The sequence below is a fragment of the Eptesicus fuscus genome, chromosome 2 (genome assembly GCF_027574615.1).
Source record: "Eptesicus fuscus isolate TK198812 chromosome 2, DD_ASM_mEF_20220401, whole genome shotgun sequence".
Classification (NCBI taxonomy): Eukaryota; Metazoa; Chordata; class Mammalia; order Chiroptera; family Vespertilionidae; genus Eptesicus; species Eptesicus fuscus.
Window position 1 is genome coordinate 69747148 of NC_072474.1, and position 21051 is coordinate 69768198.

Genomic DNA, 21051 nt, shown 5'->3' on the forward strand with positions numbered 1-21051 from the left:
TGCATATTAGGGTTTTTTATATATATATATGTGTGTGTGTGTGTGTGTGTGTGTGTGTGTGTGTGTGTGTGTGTGTGTGTTCGGTTGTCAAATGATCTTTAATTGAAACATTTTTTGAACACATATTTTAATAATTTTCACCATTAATCTTTAATGGAATAATGTCACTAAATACACCTCATTAGTGAAACATTTTCCTTTGTGGTTCTTAACTAGCCCAGCATCCCTCTGCACCACTGCTGATGTTATCTATGTGATGTCATGAGAGTGGTGGCCATCAATATTGCAACACCCAGGATCTTTTTAATGGTTTCAGAGAGTTCTCTAGTTAAAAATCGGTGCTGCATCTGTCAGGCAATGTTGACAATCTCATCAAAAGTGATTATTTCCACTGTGTTTAATGATTTTTTGCTTCTTTCTGTCTCTTGGCAATTCTTTGAGGCTTTCATGATCAGGGCGGAGGCAGAGGCACTGCCTCAATGTGGGCCTGTCTGTTCTGAATGTTCAGAATTACTGTGATCCCCAGATCCTTCCAAGCACCAGTTGCTTTGTTGATGTCAAAGCCAACCATTTTTGGAGACAAGCCCAGGGGACCAATCTTGGGGGTCAGGGCAGACGCAGCACAAACTTCCCCACCGGTGCACCTTGGGTACAGGACTTTGATCTCTTTGGGGCCAAACTTTGGCTGCATCATGGAGGTGGCTGGTGTCAGATGAACCCGGATTTGGTATGACTGAAGAAAGTTGCACCTAACTTTCAAAGCCTAAAGCTGAAAGCAAAAAAAAAAAACAAAACAAAAAATGTTGAGGGCCTGTCATTTTACATATGTTATATCCTCTAATCTGATTACCCTACGTTTTTTATATTCTTTTATAGAGGTGAACTAAAGTAAAGCTTGGAGACATAAAAAACCATAACCGCCTGGCATATGGTGATGAGGATAGTGACTTTGGCATAGAAAATATGTGAGAGATATTTCAATGAATGGTGACATCAGAAATGACTCAGAGTGATGTTTCAAAGCAGGCACTTATATAACAAATATGTGCTAGGTGACAAAGACTTGTATAGCATGCAGTAATTATTAGCATCTAATATGAGCCAGAAACCTTCCTAGATGATGGCTGGCAATACAGCAGGTATAGCCTACTCTCAGGAAATGTGTGGGTTTTTTTTTTTTTTTAGTACTTATGTAAATAAGTACTTACTATTAGTTCTGATTAGTCCTGGGCACCACACAACTCATTTAGTCCTAACAGCAATTCTTTGAGGAGTATTACTTGTTTTACAGAAGGGTTCACTCAAGCACAATGGGGTTAGCTACTTTTCCAAGATCACATGGCTAATGGGTCGAACTAGTGAAGGTAGACAGTGTAATAGTGACTGGAGATGGTCCTTAATCATTATCGAGGGTGGTAATGAACGGCCTCTACGAAGAGGTACATTTAAGGTCTGAAAGGAAGAGAAAGCAGTCCTGAGATCTGGAGGAAGAATGTTTCAAGAATAAGAAAGGACATAGAGAGAGGCCCTTTGTTTAGAAAGTTTGTTGTATTCAAGGGCAGCGTGGCCATAACAGTAAGCAGATGATATCAAGAGGTAGGTAAGAGCTAATCTGAGGATGGCCTTGTAGTTTGTATTTTACTCTTATATTTACGCTTGGATTTTACTGGGATTGTAGGGATCTGAACAAGGAAGTGATGTGATCTGAATTAGTGAGTGGCCTGTCAAAATGTCAGCTAATAGTGATGGTGGCTTGGGTTAGAGCTATAGCACAGATGGTGATAAATGGTTAGCTAATAAGATTTATTTTGTATATAGAACCTATAAGAATTTTATGGACTGGATCTTGAATGTGAGGAAAAGATAATATTCAAGGGATTCCTGGGAATTTAAAGCAGGAGTGGATTGTGGCGAGAAAATCAACAGTTTTCTTTTAGCCATGTTAACACATTGCGGACGGATCACGAGAATTCTCGCTTCACATTACACAGTGTTTTACAAGATATTAGCTTGTAAGAACATGTAATAAGTAACTTCAAAATGCAATGGGTATTTAATTTTAAAGCGTGCCTATAACACTTATGTAATACTTTTTTTTGTACTAGTTCAATAGAAACTTATCTGGCCACTGGGTAAAGCTAGCAATAAAACTACTGGTCCGCAATGTGTTAAGTTTCATATGCCAATTATATATCCAAGAATGAATGTCACATGGTACAATTATGGAATTCTGAAGAGAGCTCAGTGCTATGAGTTGTCCATATAGGTCTTTGCTGCAGCTATGGGATTAGATGAGATTTCCGAGGAAGAGAGTGTACAGAGGAGAAGAAGCTCAGGACTGAGCCCCCAGATACTCACAAAATTTAGGGTTCTAGTACAGGGGAAGCATGCAGAGAAAACTGAGGGAGACAAAATAGGACAACACTGATATCATGGAAAGCTAAGTTTCAAGAGTTTATCTCAAAAGGAAGTAAGCAGTTGAGTCATGCTGTTGAGAGGTCATATGAGGTAGTGGATTAATTAGGGTGGCTAATTGCTATAATAAATAGAACCCAAGATGTCTAATGGCTCAGACACAATAGTTTTTTTACCCCTAATATAAAAAATTAGGAAAGTGGTAATGAAGAGGTCAGTGGTCTGGCCCCCCTCCCCGAGTCATCTCCATTGTAGCTAGCTGAAAGGGAAAAGGAACATAGAGACTGTTGGATGGAGATTTTTATGGGCCAGGACTGGAAATGGTGCCCATGTGGCTTGAATTCAGTCACATGATCACTCCTAACTGCAATGGAGATCACACAAAAGAAACAAGCCACACAGGAAAAAAGGACTAGCTTATTATAACTAGCAATCTCTCCTACAAATGGCTTTGGCAGGATGTAGGTCATAATGACTTGGGAAGAACTATTTCAGTGAAGTGATAAGGATGAAAGCCCAAGAGAACTGGAGGTAAGAAATGAACACACCTTTTTTTCTGTAGTTTTGCTATGAAGATGAACAGAGGAATCTGATAGAGGCTAGAAAGAGATGGAATGTTAAGATTTTTCAAAAGAGCATGTTACTAGTGCAAACAGAATGTATACTATTGTTAACATTTAAGAAATGAATTCCAAGGTTTACACTGTTATAGCATAGATCAGCAGTCACCAACCGGTGGTCCGTGGACCACTGGTGGTCCGTGAGGTCCAAAAGATTGGCGACCGCTGCTATAGATGTGTTGGTGTATGTTGAATTTGGCAAAATAAGTAGTATATTGTATTTTAGGTTTCCAAATTCCAATTGTCTTAATTACTTTAAAAATGTAGTAATGATGTCATTGAATCAACTACTAGGTTGAGAACAGAATTCTATTTTCTATGGCAAGTGTTCTTCCATCAAAGAACCAGAACTTTAAAGTGAATCAGTCCATTTCCTTAATAGAATGGTAGAATGTATTCATAGCTGCATGCTTCATATACTCTACTGAAAACAATCTTACTTTTTGTAGTCTGAAGATTTTATGCCCTTTCCATTCACTTGGTGACTCAATTGAAGTGATGCCAAAAACCCATGACTAATCAGTATCTCATGGGACCTAAGTGAGAGGTGGTTTTTTCTTTGTTTGCACAAAACACCCAAGCACGTTATTGGGGATGTCAAGATATGTAGAAAATGATTGTTGCCAAAAGTCACTTAATGGAGATGATTGCTAATGTAAGAAAATTGGACTAAGCTAAAATACATAAATTTATTTTAAAAGGCAGATTTCTGGGAAGGCTGAAAATTTCTTATCCTCCTGTAGTCTATTTTTTTTTTTTTGAGATATAGTTCACATACATAAAATTCACCCTTTTAAAGTGTAAAATGCGGTGACTTTTAGTATATTTACTTTAAAAAGTTGTGTAACACTAATTCTGGAATATTTTCATCACCCTAACAAGAAACTATACCTATCAGTAGTCACTCCTCATTCCCATCTCCCTCTCAGTCCCTGGGAACCAGTAATCTACTTTCTGTTTCTATGGATTTGCCTGTGCTGCACCCTTTATATAAATGGAATGGTATAATATGTGGCTTTCTATGTCTGGCTTCTTTCACTTAGCATAATGTTTAAGATTCATCCATGTAGCATGTATCAGTACTTCACTCCTTTTTATGGCTGAATAGTATTCCATTGTATGGATATAACAATTTATCCATTCATCAGTTGATGGACATTTGAGTTTCACTTTTTTTCTATTATGAATATCAATGCTGCTATGAACATTCATGTACAAGTTTTTTATATGAACAAGTTTTCATTTTTCTTCAGTATATATCTAGGAGTGGAATTACTGGGTCATATGATCCTTAGTCTCTTCTAACCTTTAATTCTTTAACATATCTCTCAAGCTCTCCTCTCTAGTTGCTAACCTCATGCACTCCCATACTGTTTTCTTTAGATTTTTAGAACATTTTCACTTTCCTAAGATCTTCCCCCACCCCCACCCCCAGCTACAACTTTATCAAGCAAACACACAGAAATGATAATTGGGAAACCACAGCAGGGTGGGAGTGGGAGAGAATCATGTTGTTATTTGCTTGTCCGTCCAACACTTCTCTCAGTTTTTCTTTAAACCCTTTTTTTCAAAACCTCTTTTTTTCAAAACCCCTTCAAGGCTAAGCCCTTTTCACACTTAATTACTTTCTCTTCACTACCTGTCCTTAGTTGTGTGTTTTTTTTTTTAAATCAATTATTCATTTTCTTCACTCTTTAACGCCTCTCTCTCCATTCGTCTTCACTACAAAGATTTCCGTGTTTATAAAATTAAACTTGCACCTATGTAATGCTACCTCCTCTTCCGCAAACATGTAAATGACTTTACCGAGGATGTGTAATTCCTAAATGCCCTGTCTCCTTCACAGTTGGCTTTAAACTCAGTTCTTTTTTAAATTGTTTTCTCAAGTGTTACCTATTCACCAAATCCAGTATTTTTAGTTATACTTTTGATTGCCTGTGGGGTTTAAGCTTCAGGGTCTCTTGCTTAAAGGAGCCTTTAAAATGTTTGTTGTTGAATATTTTTGTAAAGTTGCCAAAGCAAAAATATTTTTGCATTCTTGTCAAGTTTCAGGCCCCCCAAACCTGGATTTGCCATTTTATAAAAGGTGATCCGCCCCTCATATAAAAGAAGTTCATCAGATTCTGTTATAGCCTGAGGTAACAACTTTGGTCATGGCTCCCTTCAACTTGGTCACAGCAAAGGAAGGAGCTAATTGCTATATTAAGACTTATATCCTGGATTGACCAAATACTTATATTATTTTCATACCTAGGCCCCAGGTCTTGTCCTTAATATCACAGGTTCAGGAACTAGTTTTTAAGCCTTTTGACCAAAGTGATCAAGCACTGAAAAATTAACTCATGCTAACCAAACTCTCAAAGGATTATTTATAAACCAGAATGTTTATTTCTTAGCATACAAAAAGGAATTAATACTGTAATATTGACTGGGTATAAATATCTGCTATCCAGAACACACTTAACTGAATCAAGACCGAGATCAAATATGATTATAAAACGTTTAGTTTTCATGACTTAACGTGAAAATAACTGAGTGCTGAAGGCGTCCTTACTGCAGAGGTATGGCCTAAACCCCTAAACCCTGTTTCTTGTGTGACTTAAGCATGTGCATGATTCTGATCTACCAGTCTTGCCTGGTTATGTATGAATTGAGTTGGTCTGTGCCTTAAAGATCCCACCCCCACAACTGCACCCAATTTGGCTGCCATACGCCAGTACTGTGTTCTCCAGCCTTCCTAGCCTTTGTCCTTTTATTTCATTCATGTTATATCTCCATTCCTCTCACTTTCAGTGCCCAGGCTACCCTCAAGGTCCCTCCTAACCTAAGTTCTGTCGTCACCTGCCTACTTTTTACCTTGCCTCACCTATTAATCATCACCTCCTAGACGGACACCCTCATCGCCCATCGGGCCCAGACTGGCCCCACCTCTCACACCGAATCTTCCCGGCTGAGGGCGCCGTGGGCCCGCTCCCCGCCCCAGCGGGGAAGCTGCGGGGGGAACACTTGATCGAGCTCTTTGCATGACCCCCCTCTTCCATTTTCTCCCAGTCCTACAAACCGCCACCGCATTGACCCTCCCCATGGACACCAGAATCGTCTCTTGCGCGTCTCGGTGGGGAGAGGTCTCCAGCGAAGGCAGAAAGGCGTCTCCTTCCTCAATGTAGGTGTGTCCAGGGGCTGGCACCCACGCCGTCCGCGAGCGGAACCCGGGCGGAGCCCCAGGTGCAGGGGCAGGGTGGTTGGCGCTAAGCCAATCACAGCTCCTGACAACAGGGATCAGCCAATCAGGACACGGGGTGCTTGGCGCAGGGTAAGGACCCGCCCCCTTGCAGCTGGGTGGCCAACGCCTTCGCCCAGGGCTGGCTAGAGCCGAGCTGGTTCCCGAGTCCAGAGACTGGGCACCTTCCGAGCGGGGAGACCGTGCCCTCGCACCCCGGCCAGTTTCCCTGCCGGCCTTGGCCTTAGCAGGTGTCGGTCCTGCCGTGGACGCATTCTGACCTGAGCCGTATCTCTCCCTGGAGACTGTGTGCCTATGGTTGGGGACAGAGTGAGGTCGTTGCCTTGACGACGGCAGCATGCAGGCAGTGGTCCTCCTGAGTGGGAGCTTGGGGCGGGCCGAGGCCAATCTGCCGCTCTCGGCTTCACCTGGGGCCCGTGACTGTGTCCTCACAAGGAATCGTAACAGCCCTGAAATTGCTAGTTTGCTAGTCAGCATTTTTTAGACCCGCGAGAGAGAGATGAATTTCACCTCCAATTTGTTTCCAAGTTGAAAACCTTTGGGTCTTTCCACGTGACAGGATATTAAAGAAGCAGTAAGTATAATACTTTTAAAGGCTTCTGTTATCTCACTCTTGATGTACAATAGATTTCAACCTCTTTAACAAGATAAATTGGCATTGTTTTTTTTAAATCTAACTTGTTGGTGTTAGAACTATACTCGTACCTGGCACAGGTCCAGAAATACCACATTGCCAGTCGGGCAGGCTTCATTTTTATTACCCTTAACATTCGGGGGGTAGAAGGCATGGAAAGTTATAGTTTATGAGTAACTGTTTCAGGAAACAAGAGGCTTTCTAAGCTGTGATACCTTTAAGGTATTTGCAGGCAGTGCCCCTTGAAAAATGGGTGTGTTCAGTGTGCTGTGGACCAAACGTGCAATTGGCTGCAAGAATGAATTTGGAGTAGCCAACTTACACAGTGTTAGCTTATCATGTGCTTCCAAACCTCTTAGATATGCTTAAGGTGATTTTAATTTGCTTTTTCAAATACCGGGAAGACCAGTTGCAAAATATTTTTAAATGATGCAAGTTATGGATTCCATCTATTTTTGTCCTTGACATGATAAAACCTACAGTCTAGTCCTTGATAAAAACGTGCTGTCTTAGTGGAAGGAAAAATTATTTTAAAAGGAGAGAGAAAATAACGTTGAGATATTTTTTTCAAACAGGCTTTATTTGAAAATAGTTGATAGACATTAAATGGAAGTTAAAATGGCAAATGTATGGAAAGTTCGTGTTGGGACACTGCTGTGCAAACAGTTTATAGTATTACCAAAGCTGGTAGTAAAATAATGAAATAATTTGAGTTGCAGTTGACTTGGATTTATTTTCATTCACCCTTCACCCCCAGGTCAATCTTCTGGTTTTCCATGTATATCTATATAATAGAACCTATATAAATTATCATATGTAAAATGCTAAAAATATATTCATTGGATTATCATAGTTTGTTAAAGAGAGGATATTTGTATTGTCTTTTTCATCAGCGTACCAATAAGGAATCCAGGAAAAGCATCACACCTCACAATCGGGTAAATTAGTTTCAAATTGCCATAAATACACAGTGTAATAGGTGATAATATTTCCCCCCTTATTTTATGAATGAGTATTTTTATATTGTCAGGTTAAAAAATTTAACCTTGAATATAAGCTTACTTAAAGGTATTTTTTCCTCCTTAAACTTTTAGAAACGTAATGGGATTAAGATGAATATATATATATATTTTTTTTGGTTCTAGAATTTAATTTCAACACCAGATTTAAAAATAAAGTTTGAAATTTGCAATAAAACTTATGAATTAAAATCTATCTGTATTTGGACTGAAAGTTTTTTTTTCTGTACTAAAATATGTAATGGACTGATTGCTGGACCTTCATCAATCATTGGTAAAGTAAGGAAGGTTTTATTAGGGTTGCCTTTATCCAGAAAATGACATGTAATTGGGAGTAGAAAAGAATTATAAACACAACCTGGCTCAGTGATTTAGCATCGACCAATGAACTACTAGGAGGTCACAGTTTGATTCCTGGTTAGGGCGAATGCCTGGGTTGCAGGCTCCATCCACAGTGGGGGGTGTGCAGGAGGCAGACAATCAATGATTCTCTCTTATCATTGATGTTTCTATCTCTCTCGCCCTCTCCCTTTCTGAAATCAATAAAAAAATGTATTTAAAAAGAAAAGAATTATAAGCACAAAATTCAAATGATTATTCTCATAGTGAGTAATCATTAAAAGGATTTTTGAAATACTCTATTTGGTACTACTAATATTTAATTTCTAAAATCTGCCTATATTCTCTGATGTCATTGCTGTTATTCTATAAGTTCAATATAGGAATTTAATTACTATAGCAAGAAAAATAAAGAAAAATAGCTTATCAAAGGTTCTTAGTATTCATTTGGTAAGTGACAGTTTTGTGAACAAATATTCTTCCTCATTGAGTAGAGAGTATATAAAAATTTTCATCTTTGATCTTTTAATCCTGATGTAAAAAAATAAACATGATCTTCACTAAAACCAAATTCACTTGCGACTTTTTCAACTTTGTGTGAAAAGGAATCATATTTTTCTAAAGTGAGCTGTAGCCCTAACCGGTTTGGCTCAGTGGATAGAGCATCAGCCTGCAGACTGAAGGGTCCCGGGTTCCATTCCAGTCAAGGGCATGTACCTTAGTTGCGGGCACATCCCCAGTAGGGCATATGCAGGAGGCAGCTGATCAATATTTCTCTCTTATCAATGTTTCTAACTCTATCCCTCTGCTTTCCTCTCTGTAAAAAAAATCAATAAAATATATTTAAAAAAACAAAGTGAGCTGTAATTGTTTTGTATGGTAGTTCTAGTGTTACTTTATCCAAATTAAAAATATGTTGAATTTCATCAACATGACATTTAATAATTTAAATTTAAAGTTAATGGCTTCAGTTATATTTGTGTTGTCTATTATGAAATGTATATGAATATTTTGAAAACATAACAAAATTGGAAACAATAAGAAATTGTGAGTCAGCAAGGGAGAACCATCAACACAATGACTGCTCTAATATGGAAAACAAGTTGGGAAGAATTACTTTGCTGTGAGTGTGGAGAAATTTAATATACTCAACATTATTAACTATATTTTGGTTTTTACAGCAAGAAAAAATCCTTCTGGTTTTGAATTAAAATGGAAAAATATGAGAACCTAGGATTGGTTGGAGAAGGGAGCTATGGAATGGTGATGAAGTGTAGGAATAAAGATACTGGAAGAATTGTAGCCATTAAGAAGTTCTTAGAAAGTGATGATGACAAAATGGTTAAAAAAATTGCTATGCGAGAAATCAAGTTACTAAAGGTGAGTAAACACATTTTTGGGGAAATTACTGTTATTATATTTGTTTCATGTATTACAAGGTTTAAAGTATATATTTTTGGCAATAAACAAATAAAATGATTACATATGTATATTCATTTATATCATGAACATAAACATGATTTAAAAAGTACTTGTTGCTTCTCTCTCTCTCTCTCTCTCTCTCTATCTCTCTCTCTACATCTATATATATATATATATATATATATATATATCCCTATCTGTCTACCTACCTAGCTAGGTAGAGCTAGCCAGCTATCATTTGTATTGGGGGTCCCAAAGACCACCCCAACGTACAGTGATTCACTAGAAGGACTCAGCACTCTGCAATTGTACTCATGGCCATGATTTATTACACTGAAAGGATATAAAGCAAAATCAGCAAAGGGAAACCTGTTAAGGCTTCTAAGAATCCCCTTCTAGTGGAGTCACGAAGCAGGACACTTATTTCCTCCAGCAATTAGTTGTGATAACAACACATGTGAAATATTGTCTACCAAGGAAATTCATTAGATTCTCAGTGTGCAGGGTTTTTATTGGTGACTGGTCATGTAGGCATATCTGCCTGGCTCGTACCAAAATTTCAGACTCCCAGAAGGAATGTAGGTATTCAGCATAAACAATATTGTTTGCACAGTGCGCCGTTTTTATCAATTCTGGAAATGAAGGGAACCCTCCTGAAATCCAAGTTCCCAGGTACCAGCCAAGGATTCCCAGGTACCAGCCGAGGTGCAAGCATGCCTGTTTAAGGATAGCAGTCTCAGGCCTGCTGTGTTATGTCCCTCTTTCTTTAATCAGTCTGACGAGAAGTGTATTAATTTTATTTATCTTTAGAAAGAACCAACTTTTAGCTTTGTTAATCTTCTCTATTATTTATTTCTCTTCTATTTCATTAATTTTAGTTTTTTTAGTATTTCATTCCTCCTACTTATTTTGGGAGGGTTTATTTTGTAGTTCTTTTTTTCTAACCAGTTGAAATACATACTTATGTCTTTTACTGTATTTCCAGCCTCTCCCCGCCGCCTCCTTTATGCATTTAAAGCTATAAATTTCCCTCTCAGAACAGTTTGGTATGTATTGCAGAAATTTTGATTAGCAGTTCAAAATATTTTCTTATTTCCCTTAATTTCCAAATATTTGGAAATTTTCTAGATTTTCCTTCCCTGGTTTTTTACTTTTGATACAATTGCCCTGTGATATGAGTATATACTGTGTAAGATTTTATTCCTTTGAAATTTCTTGATACATGCTTTTTGGTTCAGAATATACTAAAAAAAATTTTTTTTCCTCATGTACTTGAAAAGTATTCCATTAAATTAGCTTTTGTTACTTGCATTGATTAAATCTTCTAAATTCTCACTAAGTGTGTGTGTGTGTGTGTGTGTTCTATCCAGTGCTGAGAAGAGATATGTTAAAATCTTCTGTGATTATTGATTTGTCTTTTTTAAATTTTAATTCAGTTAAGATTTAAATTTACAAGTAGAAAAGCCATATTATTAATATTTTATATTTAGAATTATTATATCTTCATGCTGAATCAAATCTTTTACCATCATGAAATAACTTTTTTTTTAAATCCTCACCTAAGGAATGAGGATATTTTTTCCATTGATTTTTTGTTTTGTTTTGTTTTTAGAGAGAGTGGAAGGGAAGGAAAGGAGAGAAACAGCGTGAGAGAGAAACATCAATGTGAGAGAGACACATCGATTTATTGCCTCCCACATGTGCCCTGATGGGGATAAAATCTGCAACCCAGGCACATGCCCTTGGCCGGGAATAAAACCCAAGACCCTCCCATGTGCAGGCTGTGCATAGGCCAACATTCTGTAATCACTGAGTCATGCTGGCAAGGGCTGAAATAACTTTTTATTATAGTAATGTTTTTTTCTTAAAGTCTGTTTTGGCTGAAACTAATAAGGCTACACTAGTTTAATTTTGGTTAATGTTTGCATAGTATATCTTTTTCTATTTTTGTTTTACTGTTGAGGGTATTACAGATGTCTCCCATTTCTCCCCCCTTTACCCTCTTCTACCTGGCTCCCCATCTCAGTTCTTGTTTAGAGGTGTCTCTTGTGAACATAGAGTTACATTTTTCTTTCATCATGTTTGACAATCTTTGTATTTTAATTGGAAGAGTTAGCCCACCTACATGTAATATAGTTTCTGATATATTTAGGTATAAATCTACCATCTTAATATATGCTATTTGTCTCACTGGTTCTGTATTCCTTTTTTTCTTTCTGTCTTTGGATGGATTACATTTATCATTCCTTTATTTTCTCAAATAATTAGAAAATTATATATTGTTTCTTTTTGTGGTTATCCTAGACATTTGTTAAAGTCTAACAGAATCCAGTAATTTTATCCTTCTTCCAAACCTTGCAATAATCATCTCTAGTTATTCCCTTTTATCTTATTTAAACACCATAAGACATAATTATTTTTAAATGTTCATTTAGATTTATTTTTACCACTTTTTTTGTTCTTCTTTTCTTTCTGCATTTATTATTTATCTGTGATCTCTTCCCTTCTTGTTTAGGATTTCCTTTTGTGAGGAAATACTGAAGATAAAACATTTCAATTTTAGTTTGCATGAAAATATCTTTATTTTGTTATTATTCATGAAGGATATTTTTGCTATGTATAGAATTTCAGGTTGGCAATTATTTTCTTTCAACAAAATGAAAATAACATTGTTTTGTCCTCTGGCTTCAATTATAGCTCTTGAGAAGTCAGCTGTCAGTCCGATTGCTGCTCTTTTTTAAGTTTGTTCTTTTATGTCTGGATCTTTTTTTTTTTCCTTTCAACTTTTTATTGACATATACATATAGAAAAGTATACATATCATAAAAATATATCTCTATGGATTTAAATAACTGAACAACCCATGTAACCACCATCTAAATCAAGTAAGAGAACACGAAAATAACCCCAGAAGGCCCTCTCTCCTCCCCCACCCCTCCCCCCAACCCCCTCCACCCTCACTCCTTATACCTTCTCTAGTCACTACTGTCTTCCTTTTCCACTCAGGTCACAACTGTCTTGATTACAATCAGCATAAATTAGTTTTATTTTCTGCAACCTTGTTCCCATTATATCTAAGAAGGTTTTGGGTTGTTTTTTGTTGTTGTTGTAGTTGTTGTTTTTCCTTTTCAGGGTATATCACCAACTTTGGAGAACTTGGCTCTGCCAGCTTTGTGGCCACAGATAATCTCTTGGTATCTTCCTACACTCATGTTTGACCTTGATTGCATTTGGCAGTTTCACCTCATTTGTTGTGGGTAGGGGTCATAGATCCTACTTAGTACCATCAGAAATAAAGCTACATTTCTTTTCCTTATCGGTTTTATTGTGTTCTCTGAGAGGACAACAGAGCAATGTGGTCTTTTCACTAGAATTTAAAAACCAAAATATACATTTGCAATTTATACTGTTCATGCATTTTATTTGTATGTCTTTCTTATGCTAAGACCTATTTTGGATTGTCACTAAATGCTAATCATTTGATGTTGTAAAAACTATTTTGCATTTTTTATAACAGCAACTGAGGCATGAAAATCTGGTGAATCTGTTGGAGGTGTGTAAGAAAAAAAAACGATGGTACCTAGTCTTTGAGTTTGTTGACCATACCATTCTTGATGACTTGGAACTCTTTCCAAATGGACTAGACTACCAGCTGGTTCAAAAGTATTTGTTTCAGATTATTAATGGAATTGGATTTTGTCATAGTCACAATGTAAGTATTTAGTTTAAATAATTATTTTGCCAATTATTGACTCTCCAGGCACCAGTCATTTAATTTAATGAGATACTTATTTAAAGTTTGGACTAGGAAAGTCATAGAAATGAACTGTTACTTTAATATTGCCAATTTTCATGTGTCACAATACATGTGTTCTTTTCCCCACCATCATATTATGAAAAGTTTAGGACATACCATACTGAAAAATAAAAAGAGTGTGCCATGAATACCCATATAATCTATCACCTAGATTCTATACTTGTTAATATTTTTCCATATTTTCTTTATTATGTGTTTATTTATCTATTAATATATTTATCTATTTATTAATGTCTTATTTATGTATTTGTAAGTAAATTACAGATATCAGTACACTTCAACTCTAAATACTTTGGCTATGTATATTAACTAGAGTTTAATATTTTTTTTGCTTTTGTTTGAGGTGACATTTAATGAGTGAAATGCACAAATTCTAACATATGAGTTTTGACAAAAGCATTCACCAAGGATCCATGTATATGTTAGTTCAGATTCTGTTGCCAAGTTGTGAAGTATAAAAATCCCTGCTCTTCATGGAACAGATTGTCGAATCTCAGAGAGAAGGCAGGGGTGGATGGGTGGGTGGGAAGAGATCCACCAAAAAACTTGTATGCATATATACATAACCCATGGACAGTGTGGTGAAGGCCTGGGGTGAGGGGTGAGGGTGGGCTAGAAGATGTCAATGGGGAAAAAGGAGGACATATGTAACATTTTCAACAATAAAGATTTTTTAAAAAATCCCTGCTCTTGCCGAGACCGGTTTGGCTCAGTGGATAGAGCGTCGGCCTTCGGACTGAAGGGTCCCGGGTTCGATTCCGGTCAAGGGCATGTACCTTGGTTGCAGGCACATCCCCAGTAGGGGGTGCGCAAGAGGCAGCTGATCGATGTTTCTCTATCATCAATGTTTCTGACTCTCTATCCCTCTCTCTTCCTCTCTGTAATAAAATCAATAAAAAAAAAAAAAAATCCCTGCTCTTAGCCTGTAGTCTATCACAATAATTTTATATCCTTTGAGCATCAATAAGAGTACCTCTAGGTAAAATGGCACAAAGTACAAAATGAATAACAACACATTATTCTTCCAGTTTTACAAAATATTTTAAATGACATTTTTTTGTGTGATTATAAAAGTAATAGATGCTAATGGTAGATGTGGGGGTGGCCCTGTGAGCTTGCATGGATGTAATAGCAGTGGTAGCCTCTGCAAAATGCTCAGTAATGGCATATTGCCATTTAAGATGCTGGTCCCCAGAAAGAGTTTAATATATATATATATATATATATATATATATATATATATATAAAATATTTTTTCAAAATACAGTTTACTTGTATTAGAGAATTAGGTCTAATATTTTGTTTTGCCTCGCTGTAGAATTTTTAGTATTGTCTCCCAGTATTGATATTTTCTCCTTTACAAATCTTAACCACTGATCTTGTTGACCCTCTTTATATTTCTTTTTTTAAAACATATTTTTATTGATTTCAGAGAGAGGAAGGGAGGGGGAGAGAGAGAAACATCAATGATGAGAGAGAATCACTGATCGGCTGCCTTCTGCATGCTCCCTATTGGGGATCAAGCCCACAACCTGGGCATGTGCCCTGACTAGGAATCGAACCCTGACCTCCTGGTTCATGCGTTGATGCTCAGCTACTGAGCCACACTGGCCTGGCGACCCTCTTTACATTTCTAATTGCCTGAATAATGCCTCCACTTGGGTGCTCAGCAATCCTCATAAAGGTCCCTATGGCTAAAAGTAAACTACTAATTATTCCATCAAAACTAACTTTTTCTAAGCTTTTTAATTTTTGGCAATAAAACCACCATTCTTTTAGATTCCCAGGTTTAAATAAAATATCTGAGACTACTTCCTAAGCTCTACTGATGCTTGATTTAAAATATTTATAAACTACGTCTCCTCCTTTCCATTCCTCCAAGCACCAGTCTAGTTTAGGCCTTAATGCCTCGTAGTTGTCCCACTGCTCTTTTCCCTGCCTCTAGTTCCTCTCTCTGATTTAGCTTGTTTATGGCCAAAATCTTTAAACATCGTACTGGTCATACCACTTCCATGGGTTCCCATGGCCTTGACAGGAGCTCAGACCTCAGGCTGGCAGTTGAGACATCCTTTCTCTCTAGTATATAACCTGTACTGTAGAAGTAACATTTCTCTAGTCTCCTGATCTATTTCTCTTCATTCTTTTGTTCTCTTTGTTACCTTCACTTGGAGTGCCCTTTCATTTCTACATTTATCCAGGTCATACTTAGATTAACGACCTACCTTAGAGCCCATCCCGTTCATAACATTTTCCCTTGATTACCCAGGCTTCAATTACAGCTTTATTCTCTTAATCTTGAGAGCAGTGAGTGAGTAACAGAACAATTGATTTGGGATATATATATATATATATATATATATATATATATATATATTTAACATCTTTGATTATTTACATAAAATTTTAAGAATAAATGTTATTTCTTTCCCAACTAGATTTCAGGTTCTTTAAAGCCAGGAAGAATTTCATATGCTTTTATTTCTATTCATTATAGGGACAAAAACAGTGCCCTGCACATGGCAGGCACTAAAAACATAATTAACTTGTTTACCTTGATGTGCCAATATATGTCATTCTCTGTTTTTTTGTCTTAGATCATACACAGAGATATCAAGCCAGAGAATATATTAGTCTCCCAGTCTGGTGTTGTCAAGTTATGTGATTTTGGATTTGCACGGACATTGGCAGCTCCTGGGGAGGTTTATACTGATTATGTGGCAACCCGATGGTACAGAGCTCCAGAACTATTGGTTGGTGATGTGAAGTATGGCAAGTAAGACATCATGGTGGTGGTGGTGTGGGAGGCGCTAATATCTTTCTAATATAAAAAAGATTCCTCTAACACTGGAAGGAAGTTTTGAATTTAGGGAACTTTACAAAGTGATTTGTAATTTTTGGTGCTTCCCCTTTAAGTATTCTTGTGAAACAATTTGGGGTGAGTATACTAACATTTTAAAGGTAGGGAAATCAAGGTGAGCAAGTAGTCTGTTTTCTTATAGTGGTTCAGAAATAGGTATACTATATTTCACTTATAAAAGAGGTAACATGGATTGGATAAGTCTGAAACTATTGGAATGAGGTGAGTGGACAAGGCTCAGGGTAAAAACAATTTGGTGAAATGTTTTTAAAACATAATTGTTTCCATAAATGAATTATTCAAAGAAGATGGGATTGTAAATTTTACTGCTTTTATAGAAATCTTTAAAAAATATTTTCTACAATTTCTGTTTTCAGAGTATACATCATTTAATGCTTTCTTGATTACTTTAAGTTCTCCTTTTACTGTCATACTGTAACCTTTATATCATTTTATAATATAGCTATGATCTTGAGAAATTTCAAGGTAGTTGTCCTTATGCTAATAATGCCAGAATATTCTTTAAGTTCTTATAACTGATTTTAAAGACAGTTTTTCTATTTTTTTTTCCTCTATTAGCTTTCATTTCTCCTTCTTATTACTGTACGTGTCCCTAACGACCACCTCCTTCTGGTAGTTTTCTGTATATGGTGGGATAGACTGATTAACTTGTTAGAATTATGTGTAAACAAAGAATGAATAGCTTCTAAATGAAAACCCAAAAGGCTTATCTTCAGAATAAAGGACACATAACTATTATGACTTTTTAGAAGCCTTTTCCCTCTATGTCACATGATCAAAGTTTCTGGAAATCTGACTTATATAAAATTAGGAATTAGTACTTTAAGTTTATAGGTGATTTAAAACTTGCTACTCCTATTCTCAATACCTAGAATATTTAGTAGTAATATGCAGAGCAGATTCAAGTCACAGTAAACATATAAGGAGGCCAAATTTTACACCACATTGCTTTTCTTTCAGAGCTGTTGATATATGGGCCATTGGTTGTCTGGTAACTGAAATGCTCATGGGGGAACCCCTCTTTCCTGGAGATTCTGATATTGATCAGCTATATCATATTATGACGTGTTTAGGTAAGATTATACATCTGCATTTTCAATTCTAGAGGCTTTCTCCTATGCTTGCTTATTTGTTTGTATTGATTTTACAAGGTAGGAAGCAAATAGGAAATTTTCATATATATGTATATATTCATTCATTCTCAGCCTGGTCTGTGTGACCTATGGTCTTAATCACGCTTTCACTCCACCTACTGCCCCACTTCCCCCTAAAGAGCAAAGGTTATATATATTCCTCTGCACTTTTGCATTCAGTCACACATAGAAAGGATGCAAATGATTGCTTATTACCTATGGATCAATAAGCATTTGGTGTAATATGACTATACCCTCATCTCCACCTTCAAATTGAGAGATACAGAGACTTCCAAGGTAGTTTAATCTTGTTGCAGATGTGACTTTTGTTGTTAGTGCTTTGGATGAAGTGTCAAAGCTAGATTATCACATTGTTCTCACATTTGTTGAAATATCAACTTCATTGTTGGGAGATAGAGCTTGGAAAATCGAAAAAATGGTAAAATACTTGGGGGCTATTTAACTATTGGGTTTTAAGTTTCCAGGTTAGAAATTCAACAAACAATATAATGGTTTCATATATATTTTATGCTCAGATAGGTACTGAAGTTGATAAAAAAGATACAAGTATTAAAATCAGACCTGAACATAATTATAAAATCAGTTGACCAAATATTAAATTCTTAAATGATAAGACTGATTTATCTAGATTAGATTCTGACCATATTTTCATTGTTTTAGTCAGCACTCTCATGCTTTTTGGTGTTACAAATGAAGTGCTGGTGATTATATTTTAAAATTATAGCCCAGCCGGAGTGGTTCAGTGGTTGAGCGTCAACCTATGAACTAGGAGGTCATGGTTTGATTCCTGGTCAGGGCACATGCCTGGGTTGTGGGCTCGATCCCCAGGGTGGAGCATGCAGGAGGCAGCAGATCAATGATTCTCATCATTGATGTTTCAATTTCTCTCTCCCTCTCCCTTCCTCTCTGAAATCAATAACAATATATTTTTAAAAATTATAAAGTGCTTTGCCTCTCCTTTTCCTATGCTCCTTCGTGTCTTCAGTTCTATGTTTACTGGCATATGAACTTCCATTAAGAGCACTGTCTTCGGTTGATTTTGCAGAGAGAGCCCCAACTCCATAAGCATGTCCCCCTCTTTTCTCTACTCCACATCACCTGTCTCTGCCATTACTCCCATGATGTATAATGACAGAGATGTGTGCTGTCCTCACCTCCAGGTAATCTCATTCCAAGGCACCAGGAGCTGTTTTATAAAAACCCTGCGTTTGCTGGAGTAAGGTTGCCTGAAATCAAGGAAATGGAACCTCTTGAAAGACGCTATCCCAAGCTCCCTGAAGTTGTCATCGATTTAGCAAAGGTAACCATACTTTTTCTTTCACTTTCTGACAGGGAATTTATATTTCGGAAGCTTGGCTTTCTCTCTCTTTTTTATCTTGTTTAGTTGATCATTTAGGTCAACAATTTCGTGTGTATGTGTATTTCACTGAAAATTTCACCTAAGAAATCATTTAGTGTTATCTAGCATGTTTTAAGTGTGAAAACATCCTCATAGAGATGTTTTTAATGTTTAACATTTAAAGTGTAAGCCTTGTTTAAATGGAAAAGGAAAATAGAGTAAGAAAATAAAAAGAAGGGCAGAGTAGTAGGAAAATTAATTAAATTAAATGGCATAGGATCATGACCTGCGGTGTATTGTTAAACCAATAAGAATACATACTACACTTGATCTGAGCCAAAAGGCCGAGAGGTGATCTGTTGTGTATCCCACTGAGCCACTGGATTTGCTGAAGCTAATTTGCAAATCATCATCACCTTTGCCTTGTGTTTGATTGAGGTAGATATTAGGGAGAGTCCCAATGGATCAAATTGTCTTTGAAAGTGGACATTTTGGAATTATTAGCTCAGAAAAATTTTTGTTAGGATTGTCCTAAAGTATTGATTAAATAAATATCTCTAAAACACACAGGATCGCCGAAACCGGTTTGGCTCAATGGATAGAGCGTTGGCCTGTGGACTGAGGGGTCCCAGGTTCGATTCCGGTCGGGGGCATGTGCCTTGGTTGCGGGCACATCCCCAGTGGGGGGTGTGCAGGAGGCAGCTGATAGATGTTTCTCTCTCATTGATGTTTCTAACTCTCTATCCCTCTCTCTTCCTCTCTGTAGAGGATCAATAAAATATATTTTAAAAAAATAAATAAAACACACAGGATCACATAACATTTATCTAAGTTATTTTATTATTATTATTTTTAGCTTTCTATATATTTCATTAAAAAAGGTTAGTGAGCCCTGGCTGGTTTGGCTCAGTGGATAGAGCTTCGGCCTGCGGACTGAAGGATCCCAGGCTTGATTCCGGTCAAGGGCACATGCCCAGGCTGTGGGCTCCATCCCCAGTGGGGAGCGTGCAGGAGGCAGCTGATCAATGATTCTCTCTCATCGTTGATGTTTCTATCTCTCTCCCTCTCCCTTCCTCTCTGAAATCAATAAAAATATATTTTAAAAGAAAGTTTAGTGTGCTTATAACTAATTATAGTAAGTTCTTAGAATAACACATTTCTAATTTTCTCTATAATCTAACACATGCAAATATTTTTCATTGAAACCTGCTTTATGATCAATCTATAAAGAGACTTAAAGGGAATAAAAATAAAATTATTGTCTAACTTATGGTCCTTATAGTAGAATCATATAACTTTTAAAACATTTTATTATAGAAATTTTCAACAGAAAAGAAAGAATAGCAATAGAATGTAGCCTCGTATACTTGTCATTTAGCTTCAACAATTAACAACCTCTAGACAATCTTTATCATCTCTCTACACCCTCAGCACCTTTTTTTGAGCATTTTGAAACAAATTGCAGATACTATATTTTTTCACTTATGAATACCTTAATTATATGTAGAACTTTTCTTGTTCATTTAAAGCTACTTATTGTGTCCCTTTTATTTTTACTAACATTGAATGATTTCAATTAGTCAGAACAAGCCCTGCATTACAATAGAATCTATGTAAAGTACCCAGCACAATAATAAGCACAGAGCAGGTCCTTTCCCTCCCATTCTGCAAGGGCTTTAACATTTCACCATAATTCCTTAGTATCATAAAACATCTAATCAATGCTCAAAGTTTCATTGATTTTCTCATAATTTCTTTTTATAGTTTAAATTAGGATTCACATAGAGTCTACATATTAATCAGTTAACTTCTTTTTTTAAGGAGGTTACATCTTTTTTTTTTTTTTAATGTTTTATCAATTTCAGAGAGGGAGGGAGATGGAGAGAGGGATAGAAACCTCCGTAATGAGAGAGAATCATCAATTGACTGCCTCTTGCATGCCCTCTACTGGGGATTGAGCTCCCAACGGGGGCATGTGCCGTGACCAGAAACAGAACCATGAACTCCTGGTTCAACGCTCAACCACTGAGCCACACTAACTGGGCTAGTTACCTTTTTTTAAAAGATTCTTAATTTACCAACTCATCTTCATCTCTTTTTGTTTTGTCTGCTTTAACCTTGCTACTTATTTGTTGAAGAAACTAGGTTGTTTGTCCCTTAGAATTTCCCATAT

At 36.7% G+C, this 21051-nt stretch overlaps 1 protein-coding gene and 1 pseudogene across 2 annotated transcripts in view; one reads left to right on the forward strand and one right to left on the reverse strand.

Annotated features, from left to right (window-relative positions):
* CDKL2 (cyclin dependent kinase like 2) overlaps positions 1-21051 on the forward strand; it is a 43847-nt gene that overhangs the window by 5516 nt on the left and 17280 nt on the right. Inside the window, exons 1-6 of one of the 2 annotated variants that reach the window (XM_028148463.2) lie at positions 6833-6850; positions 9450-9648; positions 13208-13402; positions 16102-16280; positions 17346-17458; positions 18700-18839. In XM_028148463.2, the coding sequence (XP_028004264.1) occupies positions 9481-9648; positions 13208-13402; positions 16102-16280; positions 17346-17458; positions 18700-18839 (795 nt within the window). In that variant the 5' untranslated portion in view covers positions 6833-6850; positions 9450-9480. Of the gene's footprint in view, positions 1-6832; positions 6851-9449; positions 9649-13207; positions 13403-16101; positions 16281-17345; positions 17459-18699; positions 18840-21051 lie in introns of those variants that run through there. The other variant, XM_054728237.1, reaches the window with a different exon arrangement.
* On the reverse strand, positions 19120-19234 carry LOC114232270 (U2 spliceosomal RNA; annotated as a pseudogene).